General features: G+C 47.9%; 2 protein-coding genes across 3 annotated transcripts; one reads left to right on the top strand and one right to left on the bottom strand.

The window, feature by feature from the left end:
• Positions 1–201: 201 nt before the first annotated feature.
• LOC115330286 (mucin-22) lies at positions 202–5,525 on the top strand. Its single transcript, XM_029992056.3, has one exon. The coding sequence runs from the start codon at positions 348–350 to the stop codon at positions 5,172–5,174; it is 4,827 nt and encodes a 1,608-aa protein (XP_029847916.2). The 5' UTR covers positions 202–347; the 3' UTR covers positions 5,175–5,525.
• Positions 5,526–6,650: 1,125 nt separating this feature from the next.
• Positions 6,651–20,045, bottom strand: LOC8051089 (uncharacterized oxidoreductase YjmC). Of its 2 annotated transcripts, XM_029992057.4 has the most exons (12): positions 19,979–20,045; positions 19,064–19,349; positions 17,114–17,302; positions 14,787–14,848; positions 14,589–14,642; positions 14,401–14,499; positions 13,416–13,481; positions 11,525–11,594; positions 11,330–11,448; positions 8,373–8,468; positions 6,830–6,940; positions 6,651–6,734 (listed from the first exon to the last, which is right to left on the bottom strand). In XM_029992057.4, exons 2-12 carry the CDS (start codon positions 19,236–19,238, stop codon positions 6,687–6,689), a joined length of 1,089 nt encoding a protein of 362 aa, XP_029847917.2. In that variant the 5' UTR covers positions 19,239–19,349; positions 19,979–20,045; the 3' UTR covers positions 6,651–6,686. The 2 variants fall into 2 exon arrangements, with proteins under 2 accessions (XP_029847917.2, XP_042145394.1); XM_042289460.1 differs by lacking the exon at positions 19,979–20,045 and having other exon boundaries at positions 19,064–19,503.
• Positions 20,046–20,067: the final 22 nt, after the last annotated feature.

Below are 20,067 nucleotides of genomic sequence, written 5' to 3'. Positions count from 1 at the left end.
CAACAAATGCAGACATCTTGAAATCCCCGCTCTTTTCAGAAAAATAATAACGCTACAAATACTCGCAATCGAACCAAAGTGATTTTTTTTAACATTCTTATTGAAGGAATGTTATATTAAAATCGTAATAAATATTTCACAATCTTTTATATTTTAGATAAAACGGATAAAACGGAAGGCATGAATTACCACAAAAACTAATCGCCATCGAAAGCACGGCACACCGTACGAAATGTACGAAATGGTCGCTTTCTTGTCACATGTGCTCGCGGTTGCGACGGTTGATTAGTTTAAAAACAGTCCTTTACGAAGCGTAATCAACCTCTGGCTCGACGTTAAACATTACCATGGATAAAATCGACGCCAAAAGACTGCGAAGGGTCCAGTCTTGGGCGGAAGAAGCATCCCGATTGCTCTCGGAGTCCACATGCAACGACGACAGTGCCCAAGTCGTCACGGCGCTGGATTCGGTTCTCGAGAACGCCGCTCGCGACGTCAGGCGGGTGCTCAGAGACCCAGACAAGCACCGCGAGATGGTAAGGGAACTTCTGTCCGTCCTCCGACACGTCACGACGCACTTACATCTCCGATCACCGTCGCTGCTGACCGCGGGCGATTTTCCGTATTGGGACTACATGAGTGCTCTTCTCTCGTACCTGCTCGACGTCAAGCTAGGCGGCCGCCTCTGGTCGCCGACGCTCGAGTTGTGCTACCACACTACGCGGTGCAAACATCGAGTCTGGGACGTGATCGTGCAGTCGGCGGCAATAGCCACAGACTCGCTCGCCGATCGGATGCCGGCGGTCATCGACAAGCTGGTCGCGTGGTGCCCCAAGACCTTCGCGGATCCAGCCCAGTTTTTCAAGTTTCTCGCAGCCGTCGTAGTCGTTATGAAGCGGTGCGGCGACGGCGACGACTCCGAGTCTTTGAAGGGGGTCGTGCTCGCGGTGGAGCTCCAGTTCGACTTCCCGGCGTGGTTCTCAGCCCAAGGGTTCGACCTCAGCGTGCCGGCCTCGAAGCTGAAGTCCAGAAAGAAACTGATTGGCCATCTCTGTACGAGTGCGGTGACGGGGGCGGAGCTGCTGGAAATGTGCAAGGCCCTGGTCGACCCCGGGTCAACGACTCGACGGCAGAACCAGGATGTTGCTGAAATCGACGAAAATGACGAAATGTTTGCAATTGCAGAGCGGACGGACGTCCCACCAACGGTCGATGCAAACGAAGAGATCGAGTTGGTGCTCGAGAAGACGCTGACACGGATGAGGGTCGGCCCCGGCGGCAACGCCGACACTACCGACTGCATGATAGATTCCGAGCTGATCTCGGACAGCAGCAACCCGGCTGTAGATCCCGAGACTTTCCTGCAGACCTTCCTGAACCCAGAGTACATTTTTGACGACGAGGAAGATGCAAGGGCCAACAAAAAGCACGTACGGAAAAAGCGGCCTAGGTCCGAGTTGTCTCCTTCAAAGAAGTTGCAGGACTCCAAAATGGCGTCTGAATCGGAGAAAAGCGAATCCGAGAATGCGGCGGCTTCGCCTGCCGAAAGTCTGCAGCCAAGGAGGTCACCCACAAAGCTTTCTTCCGGTAGAAACCACAGAGTTGCGGCGTCGGGCGAGGGCCGTCCGCGAGAGAGGTTGTCGTCGTGCCATTCTGTTGACGGCGAAAGAGCCGTCACCTCTCCGGAGAAGACGTGCAGGGCGTCTCTGTCATCAGACAACTCTGAGACGGCTACAAGGTTGCGGCGAAAGAAAAAATCTCCGACGGAGTTGCCACCTGGCAAAGCTCGCACCGTTTCGACGTCGTCACTGGAACAAGACGACGTAAGCGCTAAAAAGAAGCATGTTTTTACTTCGCCCGAAAGATGTGACCCTCAGGAGCAAAAGGCACAACAGCAAGCTACGCATGCTTCAAACCACCAAGGGGGATTGCCATCGAAGTCGTCTTCGGCTACAAGTTCTGCTGCTTTGTTGGCGGGGCAAATCCGTAAGCCTTTCAACTTGTCTGCGAATGCAGATGAGGCAGAAGTAGTTTCACCTTCGAAGAAATTGCGAAGAACCCGAAAGTGCTCTTCAACTGTAGAGGAAGCGGACGAAATGCAAATACCAACACCTCGGTTTGCTCATGGCTCGCAACAAAGAAGATCGCCGACAAAGGTTTCGTTTGGTGGTTCCTGCGTGGCTTCGTCGTTGGAAAAAGACAAGCCCGAAGAAGTCTCATTGAATAGCTTTAACAACCGAGGCCCAGCAGCCCTTTCTCGGTCGAGAAAATCGCCCTCAGTTACGCCCGACGACGAACCTGGGAAGCAACTTGAGCGGAGAGGGAAAACTGCTCGAAGTTTGTCGGAACGTATGTCCCCGGCAAAACTTCATTCCAGTCAAGTCCCAAGCACTTCAAAATCTTGCACCGTCCTCGAAGAATCGAGCCCGTCCGTTGATGGTGAAGTCACAGGAAAGCAGGCGGGTTCGTTTGGAAGGAAAGCGCGCCGTCCAGCAGAGTTGGCAACGTCCGACGATGAGGTTCAGGACTTATCGATGCAAAAGGAGCGAAAAAGATCGGCGACAATGTCCTCCTGTAGCACGACCTGCATAGTTTCCTCCTCTGAGGAAGGTGACCGGCAAGTTTCAGCAAAGAACTCTGGAAACCGGAGACGGAAAATGAGAAAGCCGGCGACGCCCGGGGACGAATGCGAGGAGCCAACCGTGCGGAAGCGACGCATCTTTCGTGACCTGCGCCAAACGCAGTCACCGGCAAGGCCTGCGTACAACAAGATTTGCGACACCTCGTCAGATGAGGAAGTGTCAGAAGACATAAAAGGAACAAGAGACGACAGCGAGACAACAGCCGTTTCTCCTCCGAACGAGGCACACACATCCAGAGGTCGACAGGCAACAAAGAGATCTCCCCAAGCATTGCGACATGCAGAAAGTTTGCCCCAAGAAAAGTCGCCTGCGAAATCTTGTGCCACTCTCGACGTTTCTTTAAAAGATTTTGAACCACAGAAGTCCGACAGTTCCTCTTCAGATGACGACAATGGGAATGCCGAGGTCATTTCTGTTAACACGAGCTCCGAAGACAGTGCAGACGGCGTCAACAACGAAACAGAAAGTTTCTCTTCGAGCCAGGAGTCGCAGCACAGCAACCAAGCTTCTTCCGCCACTGAGCAGGCGAAGTCTCTGGGGGAGTCTCGACATCGGGAAATGGCTTCCAAGCGAACCGAACCAGACGATTCCGACAGTAGCGCCGCCCCCGTCGGTTCGATCCAGCTCTCGCAGGTTAGCACAAGTGATTCAGACTCGTCCGAGAACAAAACTGCGGACTCTGAAAGCGACGAACCGCACGACCGTGGAAAAGTGCTGTCTTTCACGGATGCTTTTTCTGGAAAGACCAGGTCTAACAAGGAGTCTTTGACAACACCGGGTGCATCGAAGTCAGGAATTCAAAAGGAGTCTTCAGATGCTCAAAAAGCATTGTGTTCGTACACACCCAACGGTAAAGTCACGTCTGCGAGGAGCATCATGGACAAAGTCTCGGAGAAGTCTGTTGACGACATCGTTGTTCCAGATAGCCAGGAGTGTGCCTCATCGAGCAAAGATGCTTCATCCGAGCACAGTTCTACGAGCAGCGAGAAGATGACGGACACTTCAAGTCCCGATGTGGTAATTCCCGAAACCCAGGAGCTCAGCACGGCATCGATTAAGACGACGCAGGTAACAGATGCGGCTAAACAAGGACTGCCACAGTGTGCCCCTGCAGACAAAGACATGCTGCCCTCCCAAGAGAGTAACTGTTTGGACGGGCTGACTCAGGTACCGTCGTTTGCTGAGCGCGACAGCAGAGACAAAGACGTACACGCCAGACCGCCGAAAAACACGAGCGCATCGGCGGTGTTAAGGACGCCAGCTCGACAAAGGAGTCAGTCTCCACGGCTTCGACCCCGGTCATCCCGGCAAAGCGCAATCAAGGCCAGAAGGAAGTTAATTCGGACTCCAGAGAAAGAGGAAGAGGGCTTGCCGGAGAGCAAGTCAGGCAAGCCCAGGCGGATGATGACCCCCTCTGACGATTCAGACTCTGATCCAGATTTCAGCCTCGGAAAGAAGAAGACTCTGATCGTCTTCAAGCCCCGGACACCAAATTTCGGATCGAGTTGCGTCGAAAAGTCGAGGCAGTTGACGGTGGGGAGTGGTGATGAAGCCGACGCCTCTCAAGGATCGAGAAAGCCCTCCAAGTTGTCGCTCAGCCAGAAGCAAAGTTCTCAGGCATGCCTTAACGAAACAAGCGATGCACTATGTGACACCACTACCCCCGAAATAAAAATTGAGGGGCTTCCTGCAGCGCTGAAGACACAGTTTGATGATATCGCTACGCATACTCCACCACTGACTACTGAACGGCAAGCGATGAAAAGCTTGCCATCCAGCACGCCGACGCGCAAGATGGCAGAAGCAAACGTGGAAGGTGCCAAGAATGATTCTGAAAACGATTTCACCATGGCGGTGTCTGTAAAAGCTTGTCACCCGAAAGCAACGGAGAAGCGGTCCAGAACCAGCGTCTGCCAGAAGCCGTCGCCGGTTGCAGCGACCCCGAAGTTCGCAGAAACGATAACCCAAGGCTTGTGGAAAGACTCATCTACAAGGGCAACAGGCAAACAAAAAACTGAGGACGCCGGACGTTCATCTAGGTCACCGTCGTCTTCAACCCGGCTCACCAACGTCTCCCAAGACGCGACGCAGCCCATGGAAGCAGGCTCGTCGTCGGCCAGCTTCCAGAGTCCGTCGTCAGAATCGGAGCTTAGTGTCGATGCACTAATCGATTCCTTGTCAATGGACAACGACAACATTGTGTCGCAGACACCGAGGCTCGGTGGCTCCCTGGAGAAGAGCTGTTGTTACTGCAGCGGTACGAAGAAGACGCAGACAAGCGAGATCGGGATAATGACCGACGTTTCCTTTGGCGAGGCGTCTGTGTCACAGGCGTCGTCTGGTGGCAGACGGACGAAGCGAGACTCTACAAGAGAGTTTGACTCCCGGAAGCGTGCAAAAGGCAGACGGAAGAGTGCGTGTTCCCTGACCGCTGCCGCTACGCCACCGCAGGCCGCCGTGGTACGGAAAGCAGTGACGTCGCACTACAATCTGAGGATGTCCCTGTCGGTTCCGCGTAGATTGAAGTACTAGGCACACTTGACATTCGAAATGTTTGCTGTAACAGATTCGTTGTACAGTGCAATCCACTTATAACAATATCACATATTAAGATCTACCGCTTATGGCGATCAATTTCTAGAGGAGTGTGCATTTTTGCGTGTGGTATTTAGTCCGGATACGACGATAATCAGTTGCATTTTCGGGTTTACTCGTCATTGTTATAAGTGGATTGCACTGTATTGACTCCTTGTATAGTGAGAAACCATGTGGTTAACATTTTGTCGTGCGAACTTGATTAATTTTGAGTGGTCCAGTTTTGTAACGGATCTGCAGGGTTCCGTGTTTTCGGTGTTTATTTTATTTTTATTTATTTTTTTCTCTCGAATTCTTTTTTTGGGGGGGGGGGGGGGGAGGAGGGGGAGGGGAGGGGGATTTAATCTTTCCCACAGGTTCGGTGTTTTTGTGCAAATTGGTTTAAGTCTTAACCAATTTACACAAAAAACACCAAATCTGTTGGAAAGAATTACCGTAAAATACCGGGCAAGCGCCCACTCAAAATTTAGGGATAATCGCGAAAAAATGGGGGATGGGCGCTTGTCCGGTCATCAAATTTACATATGAATGTATTGTGCATATTTCCTCAGATCTTACAAATTCGGTTATGGGCGCTTAATGTGGAATGGGCGGATGCGCAATATTCTACGGTATATTGTAAAATAAAAAAAGAATTGCCCCAAACTTGAAAAAAAAAAGAAAAATCCAGAAAACATGGAATCTTACAGATCTGTTATCTCTATGGGGGGGAGGTGGGGTGTCGTGATTGCTCGTGCTTGAAGGTGTACAACGGCTTTTTATTTGCATGGTGCCAATCTTTGTTTTTGAATTTTGTTAGCTTGAAGTCGTACAACCTCAGCTTTTTGTTCATGTTGCACTGCTCTGTTTTGAATTTTGTCAAGTCTATGTGGTTTAAACTTAAGTCAAGTTTTACCTCATTTTCGAAGCATGCTGGCTTCCCCGAGATTTGGCAGATTTTGTTGAACGACTGGTGCAATCGTTGCAAACTTTGTCATGCCACCATTTTAGAAAAAAAAGATGAAAGTGTGACTTTGGGTTGGATCCGGGAACGAGAGAAAATTTTGAAAGCCTTTTCGTGTAACTGTGTGTACTGAACAAGATGTGGGCATCTGGTTCAATGACAGATGTACTACTACTATTGTTTTTGAAAGCACTTCTCTAGATCTATTGCCACTTCACAAACAAATAAGTGTGGAATGTTAAATATGAGGGCATTTTGGTTCAACAACAAATGTACTACTATTTTTTTTTTTAGAAAGCACTTTATTATTTTTGTAGCCATTTCATGAAGAAATAAGTGTCGACTGTAAATATCCTTTAGTCGAGAGCTTCCACAACATTGTGAATGTTTGGTTTCGAACAGACCACAAACGTGTACAAGCTAAAATCGTATTGCGGTGATGTTACTGCATGCACGGCATCAAACTTGGAAAGCGATGAATGTTTTTAATGTTTGTTACATCTCCATCATTTCCTCTTGAGGGGGGCGACCGAAAGTGTTGCCGCAAGGTCGTCCTGAAAGGATGCGAAAGAGAGATTATAAAACTGCTTTTCAACAAAACACCTTGTTGTGTCATCCGTCCCCCGAAATTCAGAGAACGAGCACTCACCGCAAACTTCATCTGGTTGACGTGGTAGCGGATGCCGCCTTGGTCATCGCACTTCTTCATGTGCTTGCGTTCGGGGTCGCCGGGAACGAGAACAGGACACTCGGGGTCCGTCTGCAAAGCAAAGCCATTCCACTCCTGCGACTAGCTCCGATACTCCGTTTTAGCCTCGTTATTTATTTTATTTTATTTGTTTTCACACCGCCAGCCACAAGGCTGACAGTTTGCCTGGCAGCCACAGGGCAGGTTGGTAGGTATTTTAGAAGTATGAGCACATTTATGTATTAAAAATGTTATCTAGAAAACCAGTGGGATGGACTGCAGCAGATGCTACGGTTCATCCCAGCCAATCCACCGCTGCAAACATACGTGTCCCCCCCAAAAAAACTTCTTTTTTTTTTAACGCAAAATAAAGCATGCATTGTGGAATGCTCAATCTCTGCCCTAATGTAGTGCTAGGGGTACGAAACAGATGCCAAAGTTTCAGAACTCATCGCCTCAATGGCGATTGCCTCAATGGCGATTTTCTGGCTCGCTGACTATTTCGATCGGAAAATGGGGTCCATTTTTGGAAACTAATGCCATTCAGCTCCACGCATTCGACAGCTCCGTTGGCCGCCGTTTTCCCACTGGAAATTTCAGAAAATTACTTCTAACATTTGAACAAGATAACAGTTAGTTCTGAAACTCGGATGTCTGGTTGGGACCGCTGACGCTAGATGCGGGCGTTCGGCAACGCATAGTCTATTTTGCAGTAAAAAAAAAAACCTTCAAATTATATTTTTGGGGGGGGGGAGGGGAACAGCCTGTACCAATCACGTGACCATGTTTCCCGCATGTCGCTACTCCCCTCCCAAAGCTCGCGCGACACTTGCGCAGCATTAAATTGGCTTTGCTGGCTCATTATGCCGTGTGCGGTCCAACGTAGCATGAATCGGAGCATGGCATTGCCAAGCACAGACCTCCCCGACCCAGACGACTTGCAGACACTTTTCAGAAGGCAGTAGATGCCCTCCAGGGAGCATGGCATGAAGAAACTAGTGCAATACTTCCCAGTAACACTTGCGAACGGCTTGCTTTCTGCCTGTGGTTCACAATTCAGGCAACAAAAATGTTTCCGAAGAGTCACCTGGGCAAACCAGTGGCATCGCTAAGGTCAGCAACACCAGAGGCAACAGCCCCCCGCGCCACTTCTGCGAACAAACCATTTCTCAAAAGCCCGGAAAATACATTAATGTCTTAAAAACAGTGTTGGCAACTGTTGGCTGATATTTCATTAAATTACATTACTGTCTTCCCAGAACTACACCAAAATGAAAAGTGGTATGTAGTAGACACAACTAATGTTTTCTTTTATATTGTTCAACTCACAAAAAAAAAAAGAACATTTTCCCAAATTTTGTTGGGTTGGGGTGGGGGCTTTTCTAGTGTTTACTTTACTTACATCGCACTTCTAGATCAACCAAAAAGATTCCTAGTCCAACGGGCCTACAAGTACAGTCTGTTTAATTCCCGGAAACATGATGCACAATGTCGCTATGCTTACGGGAACTTGGGATCGCGCTTGATCCATGAGCCCTTGCATGCGGTCGGCAAAGCCCGGTGCAAACGCAGCAGGGTTGATGGCCACGAAGCACTGACCCTGCCAATGGCAAAAGGATGAGTTCTTAATGTGTGCTCTTGCATAAAGTACAGGGAGCAGCAATATGAGTTGGCCCAGCGGTGTTCAGGCTAGGATGACAAAGGGCACGCTGGGAGCACTCTTACCGCACACAAAGCAGATTCCTGGTTATGCGGAGTAAGTTCGTCTTCTTCTGGCACAGCGGTTGCGATGATGCCAGAACGCTAAAGCTCTTATTGGCCGATTGAAAAAAAAAAAAAAATACTGGCTAGACTTGAAGCCATCTAGCATTGAGGTCTACCCACTATCCTTCCAGCCAAAGCCAAGCAGAATTCGGCGTCGTTCCGACGTCACCGCAACCCCTGTGCAAGAAGCAGACGACTTGCTCTTTGCATACAACCAGTTTGTACAACCATGTTCATCTATGACGTAGAAGGTAAGGGCAGAAAGATTAACGTGCTAATTTTGCTGCTGAAAAGCACTTGCACTCAAAACGGTTGCTACCACCCACTCCGTGCAACGCGACTGGCGCGCCGCCGCGCGGCCGGTAGCGAAGGTAGGCAGTGAGAACCCCGGAGAAAACGAAACCGAAACCACGTTGCGTACGTTGGTACGCATTGAAGTCGGAGTGGTGCGGTTGCGCTGGGTTCACAGCATGAAGTGCTGCCTATGCTGTGTCATTAAGTGCTTCAATAGTTATGCGTCGTATCTCGTGGGGACTAAGTTTCACAGTTTTTCACCTCGCCGATGTTTTCTGGGACAGCGACAACGATGGAGCCGTGCCGTACGACGCGAGAAATTTGGTCTCCCGATTATGTCTGCCACTGTGTCATCACGGCTGACATATTCTACACTGCCGCTTTGCGCTCTGCGTTTGTTTTCGTACCAGTAACGCCTACATGTGTAAGTGCCGATGGGACGAACTGAAATGCCATCCCACACTCGCGGGTATGAAGTGCCAATTTCGTTGGAGGAATGCCCTCCAAAGAAGTTTCGTCCCCATCGTACGTGTCATTGATATTTCCGGACAAGTATGGCGCGCAATCTGTACTTCATGAAGAAAGATTCGAACGGTAAAAAAGTGACAAATATAAACCTAAAGAAAACAACAATGAAACTTGGAATCACTGGAGAATCGACGTTTGAGTATGGAAGTTTATGTGGTGTGCTTTCTTTCTGGATCAGCCTCCTTTTGGATGTGAAAACGCTGACACCCTGAGTTCTGTAGACAACAATTTTTTTTCTCGGCTTTAGAGCCATTTATCGCAAAGTTGTTCGAACTGGAAGTATCGTCCACTGGTCCCTTTTTACCTGTAAAGTGTGCACCTCCCACGATGAGTGATATTATCTTGACAGCCTTTGACGGTCAAAACTGGTTCCCATTTAGTTACGCCGCCCAAACTAAATTTCCACCTGGTTTCGCTATGCCAACTCTTTTTGTTATAATAAGTGTTGTGCCAGTGACGGCCATGTCAAAGTACCTGTGCGCCGAAAAGCAGCACCTCGCACAACAGGTTATTACACAACAGCTGACCGCAAAAGCCCTTGACGGCCAAACCGTGTGTTGGCCGACAGCTTTGTTTTCTCGGCTTTGGAACCACCTTCCGTAAAGTTGTTTCAATTGGAAGTACAGTCCACCAGTCCCTTCCTACCTGTAAAGTCTCCACCTCCCACAAGCAGTGGTATTCTCTTGACAGCCTTTTCATGGTCAAAACCGGTTCCCATTGAGTTACGCCGCCCAAACCAAATTTTCACCTGGTTTCCCTATGCCACCTTTTTCTTTTTGTATAATAAGTGATGTGCCATGTTACTGTCAAGTCAAAGCACCTGTCTACCCAAATCTGCACTTTGCACAGCCCGCTATAACACAACATTTTGGGTCCAATATTGGATATCCCGTACAACTTTATTTCTTTATTCGTTAGAAACATAACTTTCACACCTGCTGTCTTAAAGCAACTTGGCACTCTTCGTGCGCAAACTTAGTGAACATCTCACTCGCCTCCAAATATCATCGTTCCAGCAGTCATAGGTTTACAGCGACGAGCGAAATAAATTTCCCACTCAGAGCAATTATGGTGGCGGCCGTCTTGTTTTTCGGAAAATTGCTCCAATTCCTTTTTCGGCCGGAACTAGAGAAATTACCCCTAATAACGACTCAAACTCAATATATAAGTGGAAAACAGCTAAATGCCCTTCTGTCCCAGCACTCATGCAACGTCACCCTCAACTTATCGGCTCAAAAAGCAAAAGTTTCGTCCGCGCGCGCTTCCGCCGCCACAGTTTTGCATGCGAAAAGGCGCCGCAGGCTGCTGAACGCGCCTCACAGTCGAACGCCAGCTCCTCCGCTAGCGGCGCTGCGCGCGTTTTTCAAAGCGCCCCCTATAGTTCCCGCACGGAGTGTATAGTAGTTCTAAATACTGTACTCGATTTTTTGCGAGAATCTAATTTTCATGAGTGCGTGAAAAATAGATCCTGCGGATATTTTACCTCATTATGACAAATACATAGCGCATCACTCGTAGTCACGAAATATCGTGCCAGCACAATATTTTCCTAACCCACAATTCGCGAAGTATTGAACCCACAAAATAAAGTAGTCTACAGTAATCTTTTTTGCTATCGTTACACACTGACATTATAATTTATAGGGCCACATTCCTCTTGTTGAGGCCTTATTTTCAAAACCTCTCTCTGACAATGAGGTGGCCAATATGCATGAGCCAGCAGCTGTTCCAGGTGTATGATTTCTTACACAAAGTGTGGACTGTCTCAAACCCAGGTATGTGCTAGAGTCACCTAATGTTCCTCTAGTATGTGCCCTGCATGCTTTGCAGTAATGCAGGCGACGCCAAGAGCGAGCCGCCATCTTTGTACTATACCAGGTTTGCGGGGTCCGTGACGTTGAGCCAGGATCGGACGTTGGTTCCGTAGCATGCCCCGCTCAGGACGCCGCAGAAGAGGTCCACCATCAGGGCCAATCCGTAGCCCTTGTATCCACCTTTGGAAAAAGAGCCGGGAGTCAAGACGAGCCAAGCTGAGTCGGGGGAACTAGAGACAGCTGGAGGAAGACTCACTGGTCTCGGCCGTGCCTCCTAGTGGCAAAAGGGCGCCGCCATCGAGGGCCTCCTTGGTATTCGTGACCACCTGGAGACAATGAAGACATTGCTTTCGTTTTTTGAAGAAAAAAAGTAAAGGAAGCTCGGCAATGCGGAGAGCAAGTCGTGTGCTTTTTGAGCAGGAGTTGCGGTGATGTCAGAGGGACGCCGAGCTTCGATTGGCTTTGACTGAAAGGACATCGGGTAGACCTCAATGCTAGATTCCTTGAGGATCTAGCATTGAGGTCCACCAACCATTTTTTTCAATCAGCCAATAAGAGCTTGGCGTTCTGACATCATTGCAACGCCTGAGCAAGAAGCAGACAATCTTGCGCTCCGCATGCATGTTTGCTAGAACCATGGTACCCAAAACGTGTCTCCGACTTGTCTGTTTACCGCATCCTCAAAAGTGGTGCCTCGTTTTTTGCCTCATGATGTCATGATCCTGCTGTCTTCTGCCGCAATCCTGGTGGCGTCACAGCAGTGATGGCGGATGTGGAAGACGCCTGTTTTGCCGCAGATCGCTCTCCAGCCTGAAAGTCCACGCAATCTTCGGCAGCCAGGACCTGAGACGCCGCGACGATCGCTAGCCGCCAGGACTGCGACAGCTGACAGCGTGACACTTCAGTTTTTGCGACGTCATTGGTCACCACTTCGGGACCACTTTTGATGTACGGACGAGACGGTAAATGTGCCAGTTGAAGACACGTTCTAGGCACGTTCTAGGCATGTTCTAGGCACCGTATTGGAGATAGTAAATAAGCTACGCTTTGAGTATTCGCACCCCCGTTCCCAGTTTTCTTGTGGGCACCGCCATCTTACTGCTTGGTGAAGAGTGGACGTGATTGGCAAGTTAAGGTTGGAAAATGCAGCTTAGGGAGCTCGGGAGAGATTGTTGTGATCTATCACGGCCACCATTTTAAAGTTTCTGGAGGACGGAGAAGTGTTTCTTGCGATTTCGGACAGAGCTTCGGACAACTGTCAACGACGATTTTAAGCACCAGCGTTTGCAAGTACGGCCTTGATGTGTTGCCATCTTGCTGCCGATTGGTGTACATCGTCCGATGGTCAAAGCACGAATGGACGGATGGATGCCGATGGCGCACCCTTTACAACGGGCGGTAGCTTGCGCCGCCTAGCCTAGAAACTAAACACTGCTCGGACATACTCATGGTTGCCAGACTGGCATCCCAATCAAGTTTTTTTCACTCTACAAATGTCAGACTATCTTTTGAAATGAATACTTGAAAGGATAAAACATTGAGGACGAAGACGGAAACAGGACTTCTTTCATGTAGTCTTGTTTCCGTTTCTGTCCTCGATTTTTTGTCCTTTCAAGTATTCATATCTATTCGCCAACACGCTCGTTTTCAATTATTACTATCTTTTGAAGCGTGGCTGTTTAAAAACGTGTAAAGAGGTAGTGGTTCAATATTTCGGACAGATAAAATTAAAAAAATTACTCTTAGTAGTTTCCGAAATCACTGCGGCACTCCAAAATGTGGTCTGTCCCGCACAAAGACCATTGTGTAAAAAATGAGGTGTGGGGAGATAAGTCTTGCCATGAAACTCGGAAGACAAAGGAATTCCTAACTCTGTTCATTCATCTGTCTTTAAAGTTCTCAAAACGGCAGTCATTATCACCGTCGTCAAAACTCGGATTTCTCATCTAGCTGTGCCTTTTGAAGAGAAGTTATCTCTTCAAAAAGTGCTAAGGTTGCGTCAGAAACAATCTGTCCCAAGGCCGTATCGATACAAACAAAAAAACATGAGCGGACTTTATTTGTTCTCAAATCTTAAGAAAAACATTGTTTAATAAGTGCTCTTACAAAAAAAAAAAAGTGGAGAGGGTAAGTTTTTTTTTACACACCTTTCCTTCAGAGTTGATTGCCCAGCCCTCTGGAATTGGTTCGCCTTTGCGGTGCTGGAGTTCGACCTGTAACGAAGATGCCATTTTTTTAAAACATTTCCATTTTAACTGGAGTAGGTGCATGGAGGACAAAATTTTGTTACTAAATGCATTGGATGGATAGTCATACCATCTCACAAAACAGCACTGCAATAGTTCACGTGAAATAGTTTATGAATCCATTTAAAGGTATACTGAATCGAAACTTAAGATATGCCTCTCATGTTCAGAAATAAGTTAAACATGATGCTAAAGACAATTGTAAGCATGTATTTCGAGCTGATGACTATATTTTTTGTTCCAAAGAACCGATTTCAGCGAGCGCTCGAAGATTAGCTATCGGAGAGCGCGATGCAATTATGGGAGACATGACGTCAGTTGGACCAGCGCAGCCAAAGCTGTTCGAGGGCTGGCGTACTGCTTGTGAGCTCTGCCACTTGGCGTTGTCAACGCCTTACAACCTGGCCATTTTTAGTTTCCCCTGCCAGGTGTTACAGTAAATAGGCCGGGAGGAAAGAAAAATCAGGTTCAACAGGTCTCGCTTGCACGCAGCCAGCCACTGTGCTTTCGCAGAGTGGTGCTGGTTTTAAGTTTACAATGACTAACGACATTCGGTTTATCCCTTTTAAATAATGTTTTGGTGTCTTTTTGAGCGAAAAATTGGTGTCTCCGTGGTGGGACCAGAACGTAGTTGACATTTAGGCAATAAAATAGGCGCTAGAATTTCATTGCAGTATACCGTTAACTCATACATTTCTTTTGGAGTACCAGGGCATGATAAATGCATAGCCAAAGCTTGTCAGAACACAAGGTCCACATGACAAAGGCAAAGCTTCTACTATAGTCTTAGCCTGTCAGCCGGCCATAGATGTTGCAGACGTGCACATATTGTGGGTGGAATGAGATTTACAAAAATGAAGAAGCTAACAACGCAACACTTTCTTACCTTTCCGAGCGCCACTGCAGACGTTGCCATGTCGAGCACGAATTCGTCTCCATTCTTCCCTGGCGCAGCAACGCTGATCGGATTGGTTCCCAAGAATTTCTAGACAAAGAGCAAGCCGGGACACAATGTAGAAGCAATAACCTGAACGCCTCACCCAAGATGACGTCACAATGTTCTGCCGATCTCACCTTCTTGCCTCCTGTCGGAGCCACGAGGGGTGAAGCATTGGTGAAGGACATCCCCTGCGAAGAAGTGGCAGTACATGCAGTCAGCTGTCTGTTTCAGTTCGCTAGTAACTAAAAGGAAACGAATGAACCTCAAATCCGAGAAGAGTGTGAATTGCTTTCTGTTCCACAAAGAAAGATGTTCCCCCACTCAACACTTACAATCAATCCCTGTGCAGATGCCATCATGCTGTAGTAGCCGGCGATGCCATAGTGGTTGGAGCCTAGGGGACAAACGATGACAGGAAAGCAAAAAAATTGGTTACAAGTTCGTCGACATACTACAATGCGAAGCGCAAGTTTGTCTGCTTCTTGCAGAGCGGTTGCAATGACGTCAGAACGCCGAGCTCTTATTGGCTGATTGAAAACAATAGTGGGCAGACCTGAAGGCATCTAACATAAAGCTCTACCCACAATCCTTTCAATCAAACCCAATCAGAGCTCGGCATCATTCTGACGTCACCGCAACTACTGTGCAAGAAGCAGACGACTTGCTCTCTGCATAGAATGGGTTCACTGGACGCCATACTCGAGGGTGCAGTTAAGAATGCATGCTCAGAACGAGCTCGGCAATCTCGATGATCTGGAATGCGTGTTGCACAAGAACTGTCGAAGCTCGCCATCAGCACGCGCTCAGCAGTTACGCACACAGCTATGGCCGCTAGTGAATACTTCCTATAGTGTGTTGCAACTAGATTAAAAACAACAGGACAAGCTCCTTCCACTAATTCCTTCACTCTCTCCACTCTAGCAGAGAAAATGCCCAAGCAAGAAATCACCAATCACAGTGAGCAAAGAGCTTCGTGGGAGAGACTTCTTTTCCTCTCGTTATGTTGTAACATACCATAAGTTGCCCATGAGATTTCCTCAACATAACCCAGCTTGCTCGCCAAAGAACCTAGCTCTCACACGCAGCAAGATTTATCAAGCTACTGGAAACTTGGTTTGACATTAACGGATATCTTTTGCGCAACCTGAGCTCGCTTTGAGCATTCCCGCATCGACCCCGATGACGTTGGGTCACCTTGTCGGCGGGTGTCCAAGCAAGTGCGACATTAAAGAGTGTGCACGAGTGTGTATTTTACGAATCTGGAACATCCTCCTTTCACCTTCAGTCACAAACTCCGTTTCCGACCCTCGTCACCACTATTTACTCGTCAGTCTTTATTCGACCCGCCTCCAATCTACTAAATAGGTTCTCAAACTGCGTTATTATACACCCAGCTAGGGGTTCCCCAGCACAGCCGCATATATTCCCAGAGCTCCCAGATTTGATCCAACCATCCCCTCCCCACAATAAAGTGTTTTGTCGGTTTAAATTTTGGTAGAACCGACTTTAGTAGGACCAAAGCTTACTGTCAGTGTTTACATGGTCAGTAAGGTCAACACCGGGACAGAGGGGGTTCCTTTGGCTGCCATTCGAGACACACAAGGGTTCCTCGAAATTAAGGAGTTTGAGAGCCCCTGCTCCACTGTTACGCAACGCTGCGAGCTTCCTCGATCGGAATGCTGGCCTTTCTGTGGCATTGCGGCTGCCCCAAGCCGAAATAAATACTAATACACTAATCACCGTAATACCCCGAGATAACCCACCTAAAGGCAAGAGCGGATTGAGTGAAATCGAGTGGTGGGCTAACATTCGGTGTGAAATCAAAATCTTTTTAAAAAACCGACCACCAGTTCATTCTTTCCCACTCTTCCCTCGCTTCCTCCTCTCCCCCCTTCCACCCTGTCCACCATTGCCTGTTTCCTTCTTCCCCATGGTGAGGAAGATCTTCTGCCTTGCAGAACCTCAAGTCTGGTCGTCGGCCTTTAAGAATGCTACCTTTATATTCTATGACCTGCCAAACGGGTTTTCACGTAGAGGGGCAATGCAGCATAGAAAACTACTTTCCAGTTTGCAACGTTCACTGATCCCCTGCTGTGGCCGAGTGATATGCCAATTCTGCCAAGGTCACCATGGGCCAGGGCCCTACAATTACCGGAGTAAGCCATATCTTTTGTTGTTTTTGAAAGAACAGCGAATTGTGCCAAAAATAATAATGGGTTATCTTTTGGGGGTGGGGCATCCCTCAGTACTACTTTATGGGAATGAAGCGATAGACCTATTCTGCCCATGCACCGAAAGCAGTCCCAAACAGCAACAAATGAAGTTACGAAGCCAGAGCGTCATGCTGTCAGAAATTGTGACCCGGGCGGTTCGGCTTAGAAGTACTGGAAAAAAAAAAGTGACAGAAAGAGAGTGTCGCTGTCGTCACAGCGTCCCGACTCCTGGCCGCCGAAGCTTCCCTGAACTGTAACGCTGGAGAGCGACCTGGAGCAGAATGAGCGTCTGCCATGTCTACCACCGCTGCTGCGACGCCACCAGGATTGCAGCTGGCGACAGCAGGACTCTTCTGTGACGTCGGCAGGCGAAAAATGAAGGCATTTCGGACGCCGTAAACACGAAAGTCAGAGACGTGTTGCCGCAGCACCGTAGCGATAGTTACCTCTTGCAACCACCCAGGCAACTCCCGCGTCCTTGGCCTTCTTGATGGCCAGCTCCATGCAGAACTTGCCCACGACCGGTCCCAGCACGTTGTTGCCATCGACCAAAGCCGTGCCTGCCAACTCGTTCAAGATCTTCGGTTCTCCCGTCGGTTCACACACTCCCTTCTCGACGTCGTTGACATACATTTCTGCAGTCGAGCATTTACGATTACGATAATGTTGTTAAAACAAATCTCCAAAAGCAAGCTATCAAAAAAGTAATGCGGAGAGCAAGTCATTCGCTTCTTCTGCAGTGACGTCAGAACGATGCCGAGCTCTGATCGGCTTTGACTGAAAGGATAGTGGGTAGACCTCAATGTTAAACGACTTGAAGGCTACCCATCATTTTTTTCAATCGGCAATAAGAACTGGGCGTTCTGTCATCGCAACTTCTGTGCAAGAAGCAGACGAACTTGCGCTCGGCATTGAAATCCAGGAACTTCGAAAGAGAGTTCAAGCCAGGGTTTATGGCGGCTGTAGAATGCGAGGGTGTGGTCGAGTCTTTGACTCTGCTCTTCTCTTCGCGATTGGGCATTGACCCCGTCGTCTGTTTCTTACGAAAGGTTGTGCCTTTCTGCACTCACGACAGAGCAATGTCGGCGCTCGCAGGGTTGCAGCAAAACTTTTTGTCTGAACTGCAGTTTGAATAATTTTAAATGCACTTTAACTTTAATGCGTCAATTACCTCTACACGCATTAAATATCCGACCTTCTAGAAACTCTGGAAGAAACATAGCTTCATTTGAGACATATGCAGCCACTTTACTAAAGTCTGCTATAGTTACAGCCAGAGTGAGAACAGCAGGGTCTGTCTTTCAAACGCACGGCCTCCAACATGCGCGCGCTTGAGGTGCACAAGACGCTGAAGCATTGTCAAAGGCAGAAAGCTCGTGCTGGAGGCAGGATAACTGAACCTCCTCTCCACTGCTCTCACCTCCTCACCGACTGTAGGAAGCTTTTTTTCGTTGCATATTTCTCCATTGGTGTCTATTAGATCAATCTGCCTTATCTAATTTGAGTATGGCTCCCACATGACCTCCACAGTTTCAACAGGCAACGGCGATGAAGCGGCAAAACGTTCCAACATAACGGCACGCTGATCGAGAAATCGCAAACGAGACGGACAGACAGACACAAACTTACAAGTAGCTACAACATTCACTGAACTTGATATGCGGTTACAGGAGGATATGAAGGGAGGAAGGAAAACTGTAAGCCCTGTCAGAGTTCTCCGAGTTTTAAGGAACACAGGCTTACCAAAAGACTCCTAGGGAGTTCCACGAGCACCCAAACTCTCTGGATATGGGCCCCGCCTCGAAATGAAGAGTTTTATTTTCCAGTTTAAGCATAAGCAAGTTCTGCACCGATGTGTGGCTACGTACTAGAGACTACCACCTTTGTGTCTAGTTTATGGGTTTTCAAACCTGGTTCCCCAAAGTGCCCTTGTAAGTTCCAAAAGTCCCCAAATTTCCTTCCCTTTCCTTGCACTTAAGCAAAATGTCCTTCCAGTTTAATCACTCTTTTGGCGGATCTGTCACCTACTGAAGCATAGCCATGGGTCAAATACTCCGATGTGCATCATAGTTTTTAAGGTGTGTGGGATTCCATAATGCTTTATTGAATTACTGCAGAGGCCAGAAAAATCTCTTTTTCCGTCGTTAAGACAGACAAGGATTTCTTGAGGTAGAAAAACTTAGGAACTCTGTGTTTGTAATACCATTACAGTCGTTTTATTGCTAGGAGGACCAAGAAAAGAAAAAGGAGGGGCCATTCAGCTGTCGCTCAAGGTAGCTACGAGTTTCTCAAGATTAAAAACAAAAAAACGTTGAGATCCCAGGCCCCTACCTGAACAAGAATCAAAGACCAATTTCAGGAGACAAAAATATAAAAATGAAAAAGTGAAATCTTACGCAGCCTGTTGAGCCCGTGGCTAAAGTGGCCCCTGTAGTCTCCGGCCACCAAGACGTCGGCCAATGTCTGCGCATGGACACTGTCCGTTCCGACCTTCTCCATGCATCGCACAATAAAAGACTTCATCTCGTCCTTGGCAACCAATGTCCCATCGGCATTGGTGGAAGAAGCCATGGTGCGACTCGAACGGGTAGGATGGGGCAGACGACGAAGTGTAGCAGCAGTCCGAACGCTTGCGGCGCCTGCTATCAACTGCCGCACGGGAAGCTTCGCCCACGCTGCCAGCTGCAGCATTTTCAACGACGCTCTTTCTTTTTTGTATCAGAGCAAACGCCGTATGATTATGGGTTACTCAAGGCCGTCCCTGATAAAAGGGAGAGATTAGACAACAATGGGCTCTCGAGGGAGAGCTGCGGGTGACGTACGTTGTGCTGGCTCACTCATACTCTAAGGAGGACATGAAGAATGCAGCTTTGCCTTATCTTAATGTTATTTATCTTTCAATGGGTGTCATGTGATATAATGTAAGCTGTTCTGAGACTAGTTTGAGAAGGATTAATCACTTTCAAAAGGTGCATTACCAATTTTTAGAGGTCTACAAGTGTCTTTTTGTTGTATAGATTGTCTGAGCTTGGGGAATGCATTGTCATTGTAGAGTGAAATGATTATGAAAAGCACTGTTGGGATGCTGTCTAGAGGTTATTATTTAGGTTTTTCTGTTGCATACCTTCACTGTCTAGCAAAAATTGTTTTATTTGCCACAGACTACATCACACTTGTCAGGTTAGAAGTTTTAAAATGAAACTAATTTTAATATGCTTTGAATATTTACAGTAAGCACTAGCTTTTACAGCACTGATATTTACAGTGAGCAAATGCACCATGCAAAGCAGGATTAAAATTTGAGACCAAACCTGTAATGGACCAGCTCAGCATTTTGTTGTGAAGGCTGTGAGGAATAAACAAGCTTGGACAGTGTTGCTGGACTGCAAGCAAAATCTAT

This window comes from Ixodes scapularis, unplaced genomic scaffold (genome assembly GCF_016920785.2).
Source record: "Ixodes scapularis isolate PalLabHiFi unplaced genomic scaffold, ASM1692078v2 PGA_scaffold12__126_contigs__length_90152505, whole genome shotgun sequence".
In the NCBI taxonomy this organism is placed as follows: domain Eukaryota; kingdom Metazoa; phylum Arthropoda; class Arachnida; order Ixodida; family Ixodidae; genus Ixodes; species Ixodes scapularis.
The sequence above is the reverse complement of the archived record's forward strand: the minus strand, read 5'-3'. Positions and strand labels throughout refer to the sequence as shown.

Excerpts from the sequence above, each read along its gene's own strand:
- LOC8051089 (XM_042289460.1), bottom strand. The coding sequence starts at position 19,358 with ATGCTGCAGCTGGCAGCGTGGGCGAAGCTTCCCGTGCGGCAGTTGATA. Across the intron at positions 11,595-13,415 it reads CAATCAACTCTGAAGGAAAG|GTGGTCACGAATACCAAGGA; the intron begins GTGTGTAAAAAA and ends CATTGTCTCCAG. Across the intron at positions 6,941-8,372 it reads AAGCGCGATCCCAAGTTCCC|ACGGACCCCGAGTGTCCTGT; the intron begins GTAAGCATAGCG and ends TTTGCTTTGCAG.
- LOC115330286 (XM_029992056.3), top strand. The coding sequence starts at position 348 with ATGGATAAAATCGACGCCAAAAGACTGCGAAGGGTCCAGTCTTGGGCG.